The sequence below is a fragment of the Molothrus aeneus genome, chromosome 16, assembly GCF_037042795.1.
Source record: "Molothrus aeneus isolate 106 chromosome 16, BPBGC_Maene_1.0, whole genome shotgun sequence".
NCBI lineage: Eukaryota > Metazoa > Chordata > Aves > Passeriformes > Icteridae > Molothrus > Molothrus aeneus.
Genome location: NC_089661.1, coordinates 16,516,858 through 16,536,500, shown reverse-complemented (window position 1 = coordinate 16,536,500; position 19,643 = coordinate 16,516,858). Strand labels below are relative to the sequence as shown.

The window sequence follows — 19,643 nt, the reverse complement described above, 5'->3', positions numbered from 1 at the left end:
TGTGCTCTCATTTTTCCTAAATGGTGAAAACATTTGCAGCAACAGATGTAGAATAGGAATTTGGGTTGAAAGTCATGCTGGCTGACTCTAAAATATCAATACTTTTAGTAGGACAGTCTGATGAAAATACAGATGCACACACTGATTACTTAATTACTGTAAATGCTGTACTTGATTACTACAGCAGTGTTTGTTCTTAGCACTTATTTTAGAAAAATTTAAGTGCAATTAAATGCAGCAAATTGGTTTCGTAAAATAACAATTTTACTGATGTTGCTGGATATACAAGGAAATAATAGAATGTGCTTTGCACTTAAAACCGACTAAACTGTTAAGATGAAATTCACTTCATTTGTAACTACAGAGCCTTTAGGAATTTAAAAATCATGGGTCCTAGCTTCTCAAATTCTTATGAGCAGTTCAGCAAATAAGAGCTGCCCAGTGGTCTTCTCAATACTAATATTCAATTATAAACTTTTCTATAGTTATAGAGGACACAGCTGTCAAATTTCCTGGATAATTTCAACAACCTGTACTTTGTAGTTAAATAATTTACTTCCTTCAGCCATTTCTATCTTTGCAACTTATATGTTTGCCTTATTACAAAGCATCAATTTCCATTAGCTTAGTTTTTCAACCAAAGGAAGCAATTATATTAAAAAGCAAAGTAGGGGATTCTAGGATCTTTGATGTTAGGCAGGGTGGTTTTTGAGTTGTACAAAAGAAAAGGTAAGCAAAGTGATTACTTGAAACTTTTTCATGTGATTATATATCCATAAAAGAGACAACTACTTCCTCCTACAATAATCAGCATGTCACAGCAACTGCAAAGGAAAATAATTTCCCAACTGATATATATCTGAATAGACTTAACTTTTTCATGACAAAGTTTTTTGGGGCAGCAGTAAAGGATACTTCTCCTTTACAAAGGAGAAAGCATTAATGCTTTGAATCACTACACAAATATGTAACTACATTTTACATCTGAAGTGCTTAACTAGGAATTCTCACAGGATATGACACTATTAATATCAACTAGTGCATTTAGAAAAGACAGATGTAAGACATCACACTTTAAAAGGGAAAAACCAGGTTTATTCCATGCAGTTTACAATACACTAGTGTTATGAAAAGGAAGTTAAAAAAATACCCATACACATTTCATTTGTTTTGAAAGTGATGGTTAACTGTAACCATCTTCAAATTATTTGGGAAGCCCTAGCAGATATTTTTCCAGGGAAATTTCCCTGAATTCAGTTTCTTGTCTGTGTCTGTGCTATGAGTTTTGGTTAATGCAAATGCATTAAAACCAATCATAACTCAAATTTTGCTGCAGTAAGAACACTTCAGATACAAAATAAAGTGTTATTGCTAATCCACTATCCAGGAAATAACACGTTGCCAGTATGGCCACTTGGTTATAAGCACAAACAGGTGATGCCCAACTAATTCTGAGACCAGTGATTTGGAGGAAAAGCTTAAAAAAAAAGAACATTTGTTGAATTGGGTAGGTGATCCTAAAGAGTGCATAGGAAGTTGATTTCTCATAGCTAAGTTGAGGTAAGGATAAGGGCAGAAGCAGGTGGAAAAAGCTGCCATTTGATACTCCTTCTGTTTGATGATCTTGTTTCAGTTCCAGTAGAGAGGTTGGTAACATTCCTTTTACAAGCACCTTGGCACTTTCTTCATTCTAGCAAGTACACATGAGCCAAGTTAATGTGAGTAAAGTTGTGCATAAGCTTTTGGAAAATCTTCAAGAGTAGCAAGAATCGTGTACATAATAAATACATTTACTCTTCACTCATTTCAGATGACGAGGCCTCAAAATCACAACAGGTCTTAGATCAAAATTCAGGCTCAGCTTTCTAAGGCAAGGAGAGCACTGTCACAGAACCTCTTCCCCTTCCACTCACCCCCAAAGTAGCAAAATACCTTTAAAAAAAGTTTCTCTCATTATAGTACTTACTAAGACACAACATCCTGAAGAGAACCATCTGATGCCTCTAGAAAGCTATATTGGCAGCAGTATCTACTCACTGAACTTTTGAGAAGTTTATGCCTTGGTAGACATCACTAAAGTAAAGGTCAACTAAGTTGCAAAGAAATATTCTGTGACAATTTCCTGGGGCAGAATCTTCCTCAAAGCTTCTCTATTGCCAGTGCTGTTCATAAAAGTCGATAGATTTCAGCCAAGGTAATAATGAAGTGGAGGGTAGGTGTACTGCCTTCTCTAGTGTGCCCTTATCCAATCTGGATACTGAAAATCCAAGCCATATAGGAACACTTAGATCTGCAATTGGTTCAGACATCTGTAAAAATTATTTCAGAGTCCATGAGTTGAAAGGAAAACAGACTCGTTGTTTTTTAGATATTGTATGTCTCTGGAACCTCAAACTAGCCCTGGAAAGCATTTTAGCCCTTAGCATTTCTGCTCTGAAAATGGAGAGCTCCTTCTGAAAGTCATTTAGACAAACTGGACAAGATCTATTTAGCCCTTTAAAGCCTCTGTGCATTAAGAGGCCTTTAAAGACAGCTCCTGATTTTTGTGAAACAAAGGAAAACTTGCATGACTGAGTTCAGAGAGCCTTTCGGGGTTTTTTTTAAACTGAATATTCATACTATTTAAACAATCACTAATTCTACACAAAGCCCCATGTAAGATCCCAAGATTGTCCTCAAAACTGGAGACAGCTGCAGTCTAAATTACAACAAAGTAACAGGCATCATCCTTAGGCTTAAGTATTTCAAAACTGTTGGATTAGAAAAGACACTTCTCCAATGACAACTCAAGTTTTAACCTTACTCTCTTAAGATAACAGACACTGTTAAAGGCATAACAAAATTTCATCTCTTTTCAAAGACCTACAGCTCAAGGGCTGATCGAAAAAGTTAATTTGAAGAACTTGAAACTTTTGATGAGGTGAGAGAGAATAAAAAATAGGAGAATGGCACCTTCTGATTTTATCACATCTTAAGGGAACAAAACCCCAGACTTCAGGCTTTCATTTGACTTCCATCTTCCTCGAAAAGCCCAGAAGAAGTTCACTCTTCTCCCAGTATTTCCCAAGGAATACATTCCAGTATACCTGGGTAATTATTATCTGGATTCTACTTAATTCCACTGAACCAGATACTATTGCATTTTTGCACTCCAAGTTCATTTTTGTAATATTAATAAAATTTGTAACTAATGTGTGTTAATTTGCTGGTGGGAGCTCTCTACAGCTTAAACAGAGACTGACAACTCTCAACAACTTCAACAGACATTCACAGAATAGCGTTCTGTTATGAGAACCACTTTTCTGATAGTGTTAACACCATACTCAGCAGACTTGTTCCCTTAGTTGCATGCCTGCAACTAAGTCATCTTTTGTTTAATCTGCCAGTTTTCATTTTTCTCCTGAAAAAAAAAAAACCAAAAATACCCCTCTCTCAGAAAAAGAGGAGATTGATTCCATTTTTGAATCTGCAGGAAATAGTCTTGTTTCTAATCAATCATAACTGTGCATTCACATTGCTAGAAATGGAGCTACACAGCTAGTGTCTAAAGAAAATCTCAAACCAAAAAAGTCAGATGGATTCACTGAGCTTCATTTTTTAAGAAATATCTTCTCCTAATGCTACAATGAAGGATGAAAGGAACTTTTATCAATACAAGAAATCTGAGTTTGAAAAAAACAGCACATTTTCCAACTTTTATGAGTATACGATTGTATTGATGGAAACTTTAGTAAAGATTCAAAAAAAGCTTCTAAAGTCAATCAAATCTTTGACACACAATTAAATTACTTTGGGATTAAAAACATGCAATTAACTGTAATCCATGGAAATCCCACAGTAAATAGGACAAAATCCCAGGTAACCTTTGGGCTGGGAGCTGCTGATTCAGAGTATACATTTGGATAGTTATTATGGACAATGTGACATCCATGTCTTTGAGGCCTCAGAATTACTTGTTCATTGCAGACAAATTCTGATTCACCTGCTGCTTGAAGAAGTAAAAAGCATGTAACATAAAAATACCATCTCCAATAAAGGAAAAAATAGCCTCTGAGAAAACCTAAGGCAAAGAATATGCTGTCTCCTAACTCAAAGTAAGAAATTGCTACAGCAAATTTGAACTTCTGTTTTTAAACAAGTTTTACAAGAAGTTTGTCGTGTAAATGTCTTTAAGGAATTCCATCTCTCTCCTTTCCTGTTTTATTCCTTCTGCTATGATCTGTTCAAGCGCAGGATCTGAAGTTCTAACCTGGAATACTGTTCTGATTAAACAACAGAGGAGCTGTGTATGTCCACAGTTAAGTTCAAGCAGTCTGCAGTACAGCTTTGCAGTTCCAGCCTGATAGTGAACCCCTCAGCTCTGCAGAGTCACAGGCAATTCTCAGGTAGGTACTCTCTAAAGAGCAGAAAAAGAACAAAGGAATCCAGTTTTAACTGTATAGGTACATTGCTTCCTCCTCGCAAGAGCTTAACAGATGAAGCAATGTTTGCCAAGCCTGGTCACGGAGATTGGACTCTAATGCAATTACCTTGCATTACTCTATTTGAAACTGCAACAGTCAAACAAAAAGAAACAAAATTTATTTAGGGATAAATTCTTAATGCCTTGAAAAAAGCTGAAGAGAGCATTTCCATCTATCTGAAAGTCCTGCATGATCACAAAAATTAAAGCAATGATGACAATAGCAAGAACAGGAAAGTAGTTACTTCAGGTGGCCTCAAACGACAGTGTATTTAAAATAATTTACAAGGTACCTGCCTACTAAAGTTCTTTCTTTTCTTTCCTTCCTAAAATCTTTGTGAGATATTGGAAACAACGTGCAAAAAATTATTAAACACTCATTTCCCTAAAATTAGCTATGGCAGGGATACAATATAAACTAAACTGCAGGTAATCTCAGCATAGAAGCAGGTTTTAAAACTGAAAATATTCTGTTGGGGAAAAACCCCCATACTTAGAAAAAACCACTCTTTTACATACTCAAAATTTGTTCGGTTTGCTCAGTTTGTTACTCATGCTTTGCCGATGTCATTCAGGAAAAGTTCACTTTATTAAATAGTCTGTCCTTTTTGGATTTAATAAGAGAAGCAACAGAAATGCTGATTCAGAAGGATCAGTGTAAAACTGGTATTTTAGGCATTAAAATCCACTTAGATCAATGCTGAATTACTCTGTAGAGCACATCAAGAAAACAACAAGTAACATGGTTGGCTGCAATTGGCTGCAATGAGCCGGGGAGCTCAGAGATCTTGGTGGAGTCATACTGCTTAAAAACACAGTGACTACTGCAGCAGAGGAAATGTTTTAATATGCAGTTAACACAGACAATTGTTATGCTTATTTTCAGATACACAAGATAATCCGTCACTATTTAGGGGACATCTCTGTGCTCAATTTAAGCTGATAAAATATGGGTACCTAAAAAAGTATAAAAGTATAAACATTTCCCCCCTACACAATTACAGTTTTAGTAAATTAAATTCAGTTTTAACTTCTTAAAAAAAGACAAAAATTGTATGTGTTGTGGAGAGGCCAGCAGCTTCCCGTGCAGACCACATCCAAGTCACAAAATGCATTACAAATCCTTTCAAGCATTAGGCACACGGACAAAACATTTAGCCCATTGCTTAATCTGTTTAGTAGAAATGTTTCTTACAAATTGTTTTGCCAAACTTTTATCAATGTCGAAGTCCTTTAAAAAATAAAATAATAATTAAAAATAAAGTAGACCCTGGGTGTTTGAAAATCAGTATACAGTATATGCATAAATTCTGAAATTACTAAGAATGAAAACTGTGATGTCTTTAGAATTTAAAACCATCTTGTAGCTTTTTGAAACTCCCTTCCACTGGTTCCATGAGTCAATGAAGCCAAGTTTTATACTGTCCATTTTGTAAAGTGTTTTAAAGATGTGCTAAAGATTTTGCTCAAAACATAGTGTGTGTCTTGTGTATTAGCCTTTATCAAGGACAAACTAACAAAGCTGCACCACATTCTGTTCAAACACTGTTCTTAACTGCATAGCTGAAACTGTATAGAAAGAGAAAGGCTGATTACAGGGATCCTGAATATCCAAAGTAATCAGGTTTTTCAACTGGATGGAGTTTATGTTCACACTAAGGTTGATTTTAATCCAAGTCATAGAGAGATAGGGACCTAGGACTAGCCAGCTGTATTTCTGTAAAACCTTCAGCTCTAGAAAAATCTCTACCCTAATCCACAGTTCAATGCTTATAGGCATTTTATAGAAGCAGAAACACACATATGAGTACAAACACCTCCAAAGAAACAGAATGTTCAGTTGGTCATTTTAACTGAATTTTGATTCCACTTTCAAGCATGTGACCAGGACTGGAGCGTAACTTTTGCAGGAGACTGTTTAACAGAGAGAACATCAAGAATAACTCAGAGGAAGGCCATTTTCTCTGAATTTAGTCTTCCCTTTGGGTATTGAAATAAGCTATACATCCAGTCAATATATACACCCTTCAGAGAAACCTTTTCTCTGTTGTGTAACTTTTACACATGCTAGTTTCAGTTGATCTTCTAGGCTGTTATTACATAATAGATTATGTCACAGAACCATAAGGAATGTGCAGTATAATACAGTCAACTGGGGCTGACACTGATTCTGAAACAACATATGCCCAAATACTTGCGTTTCTGGGCTGTAACATGTGTGTATGTGTGTGTGTGTGTGTGTGTGTGTGTGTGTGTGTGTGTGTGTGTGTGTGTGTCTAAGTGTATGTGTGTGTAGCACCAATTACATTGTCCTTTTAAGGTTTACAATGATTAGTAGGAAAAGGTCTCCAAACTGATCAACATTGGGTCATCCAGCACCAGGCATTAAGTGCTACATGTCTCCAAGGAAAATATGAGTGCATGGTCATTTCTTTTCAAATGACCAGTGTCAATAAGCCAACAAGAAAGCACAACCATGCACTACAACCAAGACTTAACACACATTCCCACACCATCTATTCCCATTATGTAATCTTGCAATGCTTCCAGAAGTTGACACCAGCTTATAGGCAAATATGGTTGAACCCAGATCAACAGAAAATTGTCTAAATCAGATTTTTTTCTTTTGCAGCCAAGCCTCTTCAGTGTGACAATTCACTGCATCTTCGAATAAAGAAAAAAATTGTCACCGGTCAATACTGTCTTCACATCCTGGAACCTCGTTCTTGCAAAATCTGAAATAGACCAATAAAAATTCTATAAATGAAGATTAGCTCAATGTCATTCCTAAAGCATGGAGATCAAAGAGCAACATAATGACTACTTTAAATAACTGGTAATGTGTCAGGGACCTGGTTTGAGGAAATTCCTGGGATCTGTGCTTTAAAGCTGAAAAAAGACAGATTGATATGTACAATGTCTACTATCAAATACCATTAAAACAGGTGTAAAACACTGCTAGGAATTGAGTATTATTAAATAAATCATTAATACATTAATAAGACTTAAGAGCTGGCAATTGCAAAAAGTAAGCCATTGCGCCTCAACTTAGTTCAGAAGATCCTGAGGTCCTATGTGTAAATTAACCTGTGTACTTTACTAGGAACTGAATTTAATCTTAATTTTTCCTGTTCCAGAAAAACGTCCTTAACCTTCTGAAGTTTCAGATGCTAACTGTGTTCCATAAATTAGTACTGAAAACATGAACTAGCAAATCAAAATGTGCAGAAATGTCACACTGATGTGCACTGATGCAAGAAGTTTTTAAAGGCCAAGTACAACCTAGCAAGATTTAAATCAACAACAACCATTTTACTTCCAGTTTTACTATTTTTTGTCCTTTTCTGTTTCAGTTTATTTTGTCTCCTCCAGAGAGGAAAGGATCCAAGTCTTAGGACTGACTGTTCAAGCAACTATATTTTAATGTTGCTGCTCTAAACTGAATTACAACCAGCAATACTGAGGTGAACTGTTGGGCGGAACAGTACTCTAGAACTGTGTCAGTAGGCTGTAGAACCAATCATGACAAAAGGCAAACAATGCATTAAGCAAAGCTTCAAACGTACTGAGCATAAGTGCTTAAGAATGTTAATCTGTAAGTAAAGTCCTATGATACTTCATTTTCTTTTGGTTCTTGGTAATTTTCTTAGTATAGGGAAGGGCTCTTTATTTCAAAAGCTGAAAGAAAGCAAAGGCACGATCCCCGGACAATGGCAGAGCTTCTCTCAAGATGGATTTTCCTTCTATTATGATCTTTGTGTAGCCTGATGTTACAACAAACACTCAGTAGCAGATTCCAGCCCACAGAATCTGCCAGCACACATAAACACTTCAATCTCTGTGCTTTTAGGGTAAAGGCTGGCAGCTGATTCACACAACAGTTTCAAGTATGGTTTTAAATTTTAAAATCTGAGATATGTGGTTTCCTTTTAATATTGTTTAAATGGCCATTTAAACAATAGTGACTGAAGACAAGCAAGGTCTCACCTGCTTTGCCCAACTCCATGGGATTTTTTAAAGGCTGGAGTTCATGAAACACCCATTACCATTTGTGTAGCTCAGGGACAGTTCAGAGGCAGTGTGGTGTTAGCTCAAAAAATTAAAAATCTACTTTATCACTTGCTCACTGTACTCCCTCCTACACCTGGATCTAGCTTTGTGCATACAAAGTTCTTTTTCATTTCAAATTCAGCATTATTGTTTTGAAGTTATAAAGCCAGATGTCAGCGCAACTATTTTGAAAAATTTCCAAAATACAAATAGATGTTTTCCACTGGTCATATCACACTTTAAGGTACATTTTAGAAGCAAAACCCTCTTATTTCATGAAGGTAATTCATGAATGTTACACATGCCTATGTGTACTAAGCAAAAAGCATCCATATGAAACTGTAGGAAAGAGATAAGTGAATTCTGTGGGGAACAACCAGGCTCTGTAAATTACTCAGCAACTGCTTGTGTAATACATGCCAAAGGGACTAGATAAACTTACAGAAGATAGTGCCACTGATACCAAGTCATGGTATTACAGTGTCATTGTAGCTTCCATAAAATGACCTAGATGAAGGCTTGAAGAAAAAAATTCACAGACTGTGTTTTACTGTAAGGTGGGGAAATATATCAGGAGCAGATATCATAAATGCTTCATACTTAAACTCCTTCCCCAAGTATTTGCTGTCGGTCAGACCAGAGAACAAAGTGCTGGAGTAGACGTCCACAACAGAGGATAACAGTCTGATGCAGTAAATGGAGTCAGTAAGTGAAACCATATCCATCAGAGACAAAAACATGGCTAAAATAAATACCTGTGCAACTAGAAAATAATACTGGATCCATTAATTTTGTTAATATTTCCGATTTAATATGAAGTATTTGAGTTTATTCATTCCTGGGAAAGTACTTGCAAGATTAATAGCCTTAGAACTATTTTATGTAGCATCAGGAACACATGCAGTAAGATAAAGCTGAGCCAGATCTGGACACTGAACTTTGTGCACTTTACTGAACCAGCAATCCTAACATAAAGCAGAAAATTCTATTACATCAGGCAATATTTTAACACACTTTTCTTGATGCTTCTTCTGTAACCTCCACCTCTACTGAAAGGGAAATCACAGACTCACAAGAGTGGGTTTGGTTGGAAGGGATCCTAAAGATCATCTCATTCAAACCCCTGCCATGGACACCTTCCACTGTCCCAGGCTGCTCCAAGCCCTGTCCAATATGGCCTTGGACACTTCCAGTGATGGAATAACCACAACTTCTCTGGACAACCTGTGCCAGGTGTCTCACCGCCTTAACGGTAAAGAATATGCTCATCATTATATCCAATCTAAAGCTAGCCTCTTTCAGTTTAAAAACCTCTCCCCTTGTCCTGTCACCATGAGCCCTGGTAAAAAAGTCTTTTTTCATCTTTCTCATAAGGCTTTTTAAGCATTGGAAATGCAGTCGGCCCTAGGGCTGTCTTCTCCTGGCCTAACGATCCCAACTGTCTCAGCCTGTCTTCACAGGAGAGGTGTTCTAGCCTGCAGGCCATTTTTGTGTCTCTCCTCTGGACCCACTCTCACAGGTCTTGTACTGGGAAACCCAGAGCTGAATGCAGCATTCCAGGGGGGATTTAATGAGAATAGAGTTGAGGGGGAGAATCACTTCCCTTGACCTGCTGGACATGCATCTTTTGCTGCAGTCCTGGATAACTGGCTTTCTAGTCTTCAAGTATTGCTGGCTCAAATTCAGGTTTTCACCCACCAGTATGCCCAAGTTTTCTGCAATGCTGCAGTAAATCCATCTATCACCCAGTCTGTACTGATACTGCGGATTGTACCAACTCTAGTACAGATCTGCTGTATAGAGAATTTTCCTTATTTTCATATTTCTGTTTTATTTTCCATATTGGTGCACCAGATCCAAAGCTGACTTAAAAATTCTAAACAATGCTGAATGAACTTTCATATTCTAGGGGCCTGAGTGTGATTGTTTCTTAGGCAAAAGAACAAGAAAACTATTTCTTCCCACTCAAAATAAGGCTGCTGCTGCTGCTAGAAATGTGTTTTAAGGACTGCTTGCCTCTCAGGCAGCTTAAGAATATTACATTCAATTCCAGCAAAGTGCCAGTTTACTTTGTTTCAATAAAGCTCTAGATTCGATTGATTCCTTTCAGCCATTCCTGAAGACCTGGCAAAAGCAGTAGCTTCTGTATGCATCATTTCAGAAAATAATATAGGTTCTTTTTCAGCCATGTGCAGTGACTTCATAGAATCACAGCATATCCTGAGCTGGAAGGGACCCACAAGAAACATTAAGTGATGATCCTGGCCTTGCACAAGTCAACCTCAAAAATCACGCCATGTATCTGACAGCATTGTCCAAACTTCAGAGATAAGTGTTAAGGCTGCTTTACAGCTACAAAGGTCAGGTGTATAGGTGAGAAGCCAAAGTTTCATCTCATGCGATGGTAAATATCTTCAATTTATACAGGCTCAAGTGACCACCCACATCATACCATTGAAAATTCAATGTATGTTATCTTCTAGAAACTAGAGAGTGGAATAAATATGAATAGTACTTAAAGACACATTAGGAAAAGTGCCTAAGTTGTTTTTTCAGATGCAGCTTTTTTTGTGCTCTTCCACTTGTGACTTTTAATGTAACTTGATCTTCAATAAGATGTCAAACTACAGCGGAAAGGATCCCTCCCCAGAGTTGTTTCCTGTGATAAATACCACTGCAGCACCAAGATCACACTATTTACTTATATTTGCCACATCTTTACTAAGAAAATCCTTATCTCAAAATTATCAGTTAAGACCACCTTTGGACTATGCTGCACTTCAATCAAGTTTGTTAAATTATTGCCAAATCAGACATTTACTGAAAATGTATACAGTAAGTTTGTATCACACGCCTCTACATGTAAAAAACCTATCTGACAGAAAAGATAGTGCACATAAAATAAGAAAGAAATGAATGAATAAAAAGCAATTCTGGCTCTAGAATCTACATTAAGAACTTTCTTTCTCATCAAAGCTTTAAGGTACTACTCACAATACAGTTTATAAAAGCAACACTAATTATTCTGTCAAAGAAGCAATATCCAGAACACAAATTCTACCTTTGCCAACCATGCCACAACTATAATCACAAACACACACACACACACACACCACCAGGACTAGCTGAAGGACAGCACTAGTGGGGGTGGGAATTGGATGGGGCAGAAAAGAATCTGGTTAAAATCCTAGGGCAGCTAGTGCTCACCATGACATTTACACTTAATCTGAGTCATTCATATCGTAATCCGTTTCTTCATCCTCACTCTGAGTGTCATGCAGCATGCAGCACGTATAGAAGAAGGAAGGGAAAAGAAGAGATTGCAAGTGAGTCAGAGCTGCAAAAAAGTAAATTCCACTTACACCTGAAGCATGTGGCAATGACATTTATTTACTTTTACCTGGGACCTCCACTCTTTGTATAAAAAAGTATGACAGCTGACCATTTCAAGAAGGAACGTAACAGATATCATGACAATTTCCTCTTCCAAACATCCTGAAGTCAGCAGATAGAAGCCAACAGTCAGGTCCATAAAGTGGTTTGAAAGAGAATACTGCTTGTGGGAATACAGCTTATCTTTTGGTTGTGCCATGGCTACCAGTAAAAGCCAATGGAACCATTTAAGATGAATTTTCTTTGTTTAGGTGTATTAGAAGGTTACACAGAAGTTGTCTATAACTTATTTGCTGTTAACTAAAAAAAGAAAACACAAGAAAAAAGTCCCTAAGAAGGAATGAAGATGAAGCATGATTAGATGGCTATCAGAAGATACTTTCTCCCATTCTAAAAATCCAGGACTATTAACTAAAACTGAAGTGCTTGTCAATAAAAAATACATATTGGCAGTTTGGTTTTTTTTCCTTCTCTAACTCAATCTGCTGTAAAAGTAATAGGAGGAGTTTCTTGTAAGTCAGTCCCAGTACACGAACATATTATTCTGTATATAAAGGTGGATACCAGAATTTCAATCATATGAACTTCATGAAGACCAAGTCGGACACTACCGAGGCGAGAGGAAAATGCTTGCTAAGAGGGAACTATGGAGACAACATCTCCCAAAGTCAAGACCCCTGAACGCAGCTGTCAGAAACCTCTCAAGAAAAAAATACATGATTTTTCCTTTTTTTCCTGGTCACAACATATACCTATATACAAAAATATGATCTTTTAGAAACTTAATATATAATAGAATTATTCTTCATGTATCGCCTATTAATTGCTAGGAACAGCTTAACTCTTCCAGGACAAAAGGAGGGAACCTCCAACAAAAATTAACAGTAATTACTATTCATCACAGTGGTCAAACGATGCTCTGCTCTCTTCTCTGAAATAATGACCAAGCAGCACACTAATGAAGACGTCTAAGACAGCCTCTCTTAGCGCTACTCCATTTACACAGTTGTAATGCAGTCTCAACTAGCTTTTGGTTTTTGTCGTTAACACTTATTTTTGACCCATATTTTCTATTACATCAAGGATGCAACATAATTCTGGCAACTACTAGAGATGCACTGCCACTCCTTATGAAGATCTTGATTAGGCACTAGAATTCTACTTTTTATTTCAGGTAGATATCTCAGCCCTAAATTATTACCACACACCTCTAACATGTCAACTTTCAAAGTCTCCCTCAAGCATCCTGGCAAAACCAGACCTTAACTAGGGTTTTGAAAGAGTAAGTCATGGCTTACCCAGTTTCACTATTATTTCATTGTGGTGGTGTGTGTGTGTTTACCCCCAACTACATTAATCCTCTACAACTCTTTGGAAGCTTTATCTCAACAGTGATGAACTTAAATTACTCGTTTCACTAGGAATCCAACATACAGCTTAGAGTATTTCTATAGTTCAAATTATAAAATTATTCCATATGTGTAGCTGCATAAGCATAGAAAGTAATGAAGTTTTATCTATTTGAGGCCTCAATACCAAGACTCAGACCCATTCTTAGCATTATTTCAAAACCAATTTCTTTGAAGGCGATTTTTGAAAAAGCAAGCTTTGATGATTTATCAATTGTTTTCCATCTACATAAAGGAAATCAAAAGCTTTTTAGACAACTACAGATGTATCCAGTTTGTCTGTAATCATCTCCTCATACAAAGCAGCAATACAATGATAAAAGCTGTTCACCATTCATGACTCTGAGTACACTTACATTACAGAACTGCTCTGCCTTATGATTAGTCAGCTGTGGTTTTACATTTTCCTTTGTACAAATTCTGAAATACAGCTGAGTAAAATGCTAAGATACTATGCCCATTACAATCTTATTATAAAGCTGGTTACAGAAATTAAACTTGGTAGAACCCTAGAAACATTAACAAGTACCCTCATTTTATTGCACATGACTTTTACAGAGATAGCATCTTTCAAGTTCCATTCTCAACAGTAAGATTTCTTCAGCAGAGGTCAAGCAAGAAAAACAGTTTTTAACTGAACCAGTGTTATATGTTGAGTAATAAACAAAACCTAGTTTCTCAGCTGTAAAGAGCAAGCATTTGCCAATACCTGAAAAAAAACAGGTCCTGAAAAAGTACAGAGTATTGTATTTAAATAATTTGGGCATGCATAACAAATGCATGCTGATTGTACCATTTACAGTCCCTCATACAATGGACGGGGAATCATTATTAGTCTTGAACAAGGGGGGAAAAAATGGGGGGACAATGAAGTAATAGTCTACAACAGAGGTAGATCTATCATGACTTGTGTGGCCCACTCAATTCAACACAATTTCTTTAGTCCAGTGCCTAGTAACTCACCTTTGCTTTTTCACTGGGTTCACTGGTTGTGCCATAAGGAGTGTTATGCAATTCCTTTGAGACAACACACAGAAATTCAGCCTGATCTTCATTGCCATAGTTATAGGAAGAACCAATACTGACCAGCTGAAAGATGAAAATTTAAAAAAAAAGTCAGTTGTATCTCCACATAAAACAAATTCCATAAAGTCTCATGATTAGTACAAACATTCCTCACGGTTCAGACTGTAGGCTGTGCCTGAAGCATGATTCTGCACTTCAATGCAAATACGTTCTGATGCTGACAAATACATTGACAATACATACTCTGATGATAAGATACACACAGGTTATTTTTAAACAGTTACAGAATTAATGATTCACTGTGAAAGAAAAGACTCTGGAGGCAGGCCAGTGAAGAAGTAGCCTGTTCCCTGTTTCTGTTATTTACTAGAAACCTTCCTATCCTCCAAAGTTAATTTCTAAAGTTTATATGCAGTATCTTAATATGGCATGATTTAACATGTAAATGGCTGCATGCAGGATCCTCTTTAGCCTGAAGGGATACCCATCAGTACTTACAGAATAATGGTATTTCTATTAAAACATATTTTGAATGAACAAACACAATATTTGCATTTGATTGGAAAACAACAAGACACGGTATGGTGGGACATCAAGATTAACATCTGAAATTCATACGTACTGCTACAAGGAAGTTAATCAAGGAAGTGCTACAAGCAGAAGCCATGTATAATGAAATGTGACATATTTACAAGTTTCTACAGTCTCTACATTGAATGATAAATGACAATTTACTGAGAAAGAAGAATATACTCAACATCACTACTACTTCTTATGCAGCATGTTTACCAAATGGCAGAAATTGTCTTACCTTACACACAATACACTTACCTAATATGCTAGAAGCTTTACATGCTTGCCTGCCTTTCCAAGCCAGATTCAATTCAGATGTAGCTGGTTCATTTATTTTAAAGTTTTATTTCAAAAGCACAAGATAATGTATGTTTTACAATGTCAGATCTACTGACACAGATCAAAATCCTAAAAATAAAACTGTTGCACAGATACACTGTGTCAATTTGTCATTACCCAAACTATATTTAATCTATCTACCAAATCACCACACATATACAATAAGACTGCCCTATTCCCCAATTTCTACTGTACCATTTAAGTGCTCTAGAAATGGCCACATAGAAAAGGCCTAACTTATTTTTCTAAACACTGCAGTTACCTCTGTAAAGACAAATAGTGTGCTACCCTTAGTCTAGCAGAACACCAAAGAGAGTAAAAGATTTGTTAAAGCATGAAAGATGAAGCCAAGATGAAATCCTGATCCAGAGTTTGCACATAAGGGATAAAATTATTCCCCCAACAAAAACTGAAGTTAGACCAAGGTGAAAAGTAGCTTCCATATAGCACTGTTAGAAGAAAACAAAGTCTCACTGTACTTTCTATGGAGAGGAGAGAGATGTTCAGATGTTCCTGGACTGCAGTAAGACAGCCAAGCAAGCACTTCTACAGATGGACAGAGTCAATGTCTACAAAGAGTAGTAGGCAGTGTGTCTACATGATGAATCAACTTGATGTCAGGCCTAGGCACTGTCAAAAATTTTTGGAGCCTGATGATATTACAGCATACAAGGCTCAGCTTTCCATGAGCAGCACTGCCCATCAAAATTCACCATTCTCAAATTACGTACTTTAACTACACTGAATGTGATCACCAGAAACCTTCCCTGCCTCTTCCTCTTCTAACATCACTCTAGTTCTGCAAAATATATATATAAAGAGCAATGAACACAGGCAAAAATTATCGTCAAAGACATTTTTTCAACCAGAATTGTGTAATGAAGTTACAAACACCCAGGTTTTCTAGAAGCACCAATGGATATAAAGACATTATTTACCTTGAGATGTTAAATCAGCTACTCTTTCACAATGAATACTCTGCAGTCTGCACCATAAGGTATTTGTGCAACACAGAATCATGAACCCCACAGAGTAACTAGTTGCACAAGATGGACTAAGAAAGTCTACTGAAAAGCTGGAAAATCAACTCAAATTTACTTTGTATATTAAGATGATTTGTTGATTGTCTTTCCTATCAACAAAAAATATGCACAGATTTTCAGAAAATAAAAGCAATTAAGTTGCTTTAAACCCAACAAAGTGGTACAAAGTTTACACTATACATTATATAGCAATTATAAACCATTTCGTACAAATACGGTAACTGTGTCAATTATTAAGGTAAAAGGTAGGACATTAAACAACATTTTTAACCCACTTAAAGGCTAGAAAACATTAAAAAAAAATTGCATACATATTTAAATAAAGCCACTCAAAATTCACCTTCTCTGAAGTTTGAAGAATTCAAGCATACGATTTAATTAATATACAGTTGACTCTTCTTCTTGGAAAATGGCAAGGACTAGTTATCAGGTAAGCTATGTTAACTACCAGAAGGAAAAATACTTCTTTACTTATTGACACTCTAAAGAAACAAATGACCTCTCTGAAAGTAGATACCATACAAGACCCAAACATCAGCCAAATCATCAATCCTGCTTCAACCAGGTTGACAGGTCTTCACTTGATAGCTACTAACAAATTCTTCATAATCCAATCATGTAAATCAACGTATTGCACATAAGTCTTTTTTTAGGAGACATGGCAAATTGAATATTTTTAGCCAGTTGGATAGGACTATCAATTTAGCTGACTGCAAAACATCAAATGACGTTTTGCCACTACTGAACAGCTGATAAAGTCACTTTTGCAGAATGAGACCTAAGTTCCTCAAAACTCCAACTCACAATGCTCTCATAAGCAGTTTGATATGTGTGCAGTCAAAAATGTAGCATTTGCACAGTAGCAACTGTATGCTAGAAATGTCATTGTAGCTTTCTGAAATGATCAACAAGGGTGATGGCAGAAAAAGAAACAACAGAAAATGATTGCAGATTAGAACTGAACTGTTTTGTCGGGAACTGAGATCAGAAATACGTTTTAGCACTCCTATTCCAAAAGTCACTTCACTGTTCCCAGTATTGGTGACTACAGTTTAAGAAGGATGCTGATAAACTGGAAGACTATCCCTGTCATGTCCATCTGCCCCCACACTACCACCACCATCCCACACCCCAAAAGAAGCCACAACACATCAGAGTAATCTGAGGTATGAAGAACAGGTCAAAGGATTTCAGATTATCCAGCCTACTGTTTCTCAGACTTTCTGAAAGGACAAACTGTTTTTGTTTTGAAGCCACATTTGCTTCATGTAGCTTAAATTACCAAGAACTTAAGGAAGGATAAAATAACATGGTGAAATGGTAAATTCCATAGATTCGTACGCTTTTATATATATACGCATATGTACGTATACATACATATATCTATTTTTCTGCATTGGTTTTTTCCTTCCATGGCTTGTTTCATTACACTCCTTACTAAAGCAGTGTGATCCTATTTAAGCATCCCTGTAAGCCCCAACAGCACCAGAACTGAGCACAGGAAAATGCCAATGCGACTTATCACAGAAAATTCATTAGATAAGGATCCATTACTGCTTGCATGACATAAGGGTTAAAGAATGGGAAAGCAACATTACTTTTATTTTTATTAAATCAAAAGAAATATAGTTATTGCTTGATGTGCTAATAGAGATCACAATTCTCCTGAAAAGAAATCACAAGAAGGAATTTCCTGTCTCATAATAAGGAACTTTATTTTTGAAGTGAGCTAATCTCATGCCTAACTGAACTGAGACAGATCTCTAAACCAGACACATTTCAGTAACATGCCTATACAGATTTGCTGCATTGTTTTAATAATATTGATTCAAAATCTATATGATATATTTACCAGACAAATCAGCAACAGTATTGCTATCTCAGATAACCACTCCAGCCTGCACAAACAGCAGCCCAATCTTCTTCTTCTTCATCTTCCTTCTTCCTCTGCTTACCACTGGAGTTACTAATTTTAACTAACTTTCCTATTCACCACTAGTAATTTTCTTCTCTATTTTGTGATGCTCTAATCCTCAAAACCAAGTAAATTCTGTAACAATTATTCTCAAATTCTATTTTCAATATTCTTGTACTTTGAATATTACTGCTTCTATTTCAGATGTGGTGAACCCCTTGCTTCAACTAGAAAGCTCGAAAAAACGGTCCTTTCAAAATTTTTAATTATACTATCACCTAATAAAATCAAAGAAAATAGTCCACTCAATTTTTTTTTACAGAATCAAGTTGTATGAATCTAAGAAATGACTCTATGCCTTTTAAACATTTATTCTGCCTTCCCAAAGGATTTGCAAAAGTTTATGAAGATACATACATATCAGCTCTTAAAACTCAGCACTGATGACTGACACCAGGCCTGAAAGAGTATTTATTTTAGGTCTCTTAATGCAATAGTCAGACTTCAAAGATTTTTTTTATTATAATTTTTATTTTATTTTATACCTGCATTAATTTCTTCACTGTCCTCCCCACCTTCCATTTTACAATGCTGTCTTTTACTTTGAGCTATCCAGGACATGAACGCATGAATAACATCATTCTGCCTGTACCCTACACATCACTTACAAGCCACAATTCTTTCTCTGTTGCCGGAAGTATGAAACACCCACATTTCACATTCCAAATGTTACCTATACAACTGCAAGAAACAGATAGTGCTTGGTACATTGAAAGCAGATTCTGCTATAAGGCTGGGTAACAGTCTGGGTTTCAAATCTAGTATTGCATGATTATGTGTCCATATAAAGTCACAAGCAAAGGTTTGTTTTTATTAAGCCATTTCACTATCATGTTATCTTCATAATGTTATACTCATCTTTCAGACTAAATAACCATATATGTTGCAAGAAAAAGAACAAGTACTCCAGGCATTTTGTTGATGAAAAAAAATACAGAGTACCAGGTTCCCAAATAAATTCACATACAACACTTCAAAGTGTAGCACAGATATTTAAAGAAACAGAAACTGCCTCCAACGTTACTGAGAGCAAAAAATCCTTCCCAAACTCACAAATATTTGTAAGTAACACAGCAATCAAAAAAGAAGAACAAGGGGAAAAGGAGGGATGAAAAAAAAAGAGAATTAACGAAGCTAGGATTCTCCATTTGGATTTCAAGAAAATTTCCCAAGATGGAAAAACCCCAAAACAACAAAACAGTAAAGCCAAGGTAACACCCAGCACGTTTTTTCAACTTGACACAAGATTTAAAACTGTCTAATTTGCTCTCCCCTCACTCCTCCATATTTTACATATAAAAACTCCTGTTACTCGTTATTCAAATTTTAACATCTTTCATTCACCTAAAAAAAGAGTTAAGTTCTGAGTTACC

General features: G+C 36.3%; 1 protein-coding gene across 5 annotated transcripts in view; it reads right to left on the bottom strand.

Moving 5' to 3' along the window:
* Nucleotides 1-1,073: 1,073 nt before the first annotated feature.
* KCTD5 (potassium channel tetramerization domain containing 5) overlaps nucleotides 1,074-19,643 on the bottom strand; it is a 37,064-nt gene continuing 18,494 nt past the window's right edge. For 3 of the 5 annotated variants that reach the window (XM_066560777.1, XM_066560775.1, XM_066560779.1), the window contains 2 exons: nucleotides 14,278-14,403; nucleotides 11,458-11,778 (listed from right to left, as the gene is read on the bottom strand). In XM_066560777.1, the coding sequence (XP_066416874.1) occupies nucleotides 11,734-11,778; nucleotides 14,278-14,403 (171 nt within the window). In that variant the 3' untranslated portion in view covers nucleotides 11,458-11,733. Of the gene's footprint in view, nucleotides 7,198-11,457; nucleotides 11,779-14,277; nucleotides 14,404-19,643 lie in introns of those variants that run through there. The other 2 variants (XM_066560776.1, XM_066560780.1) reach the window with 1 other exon arrangement.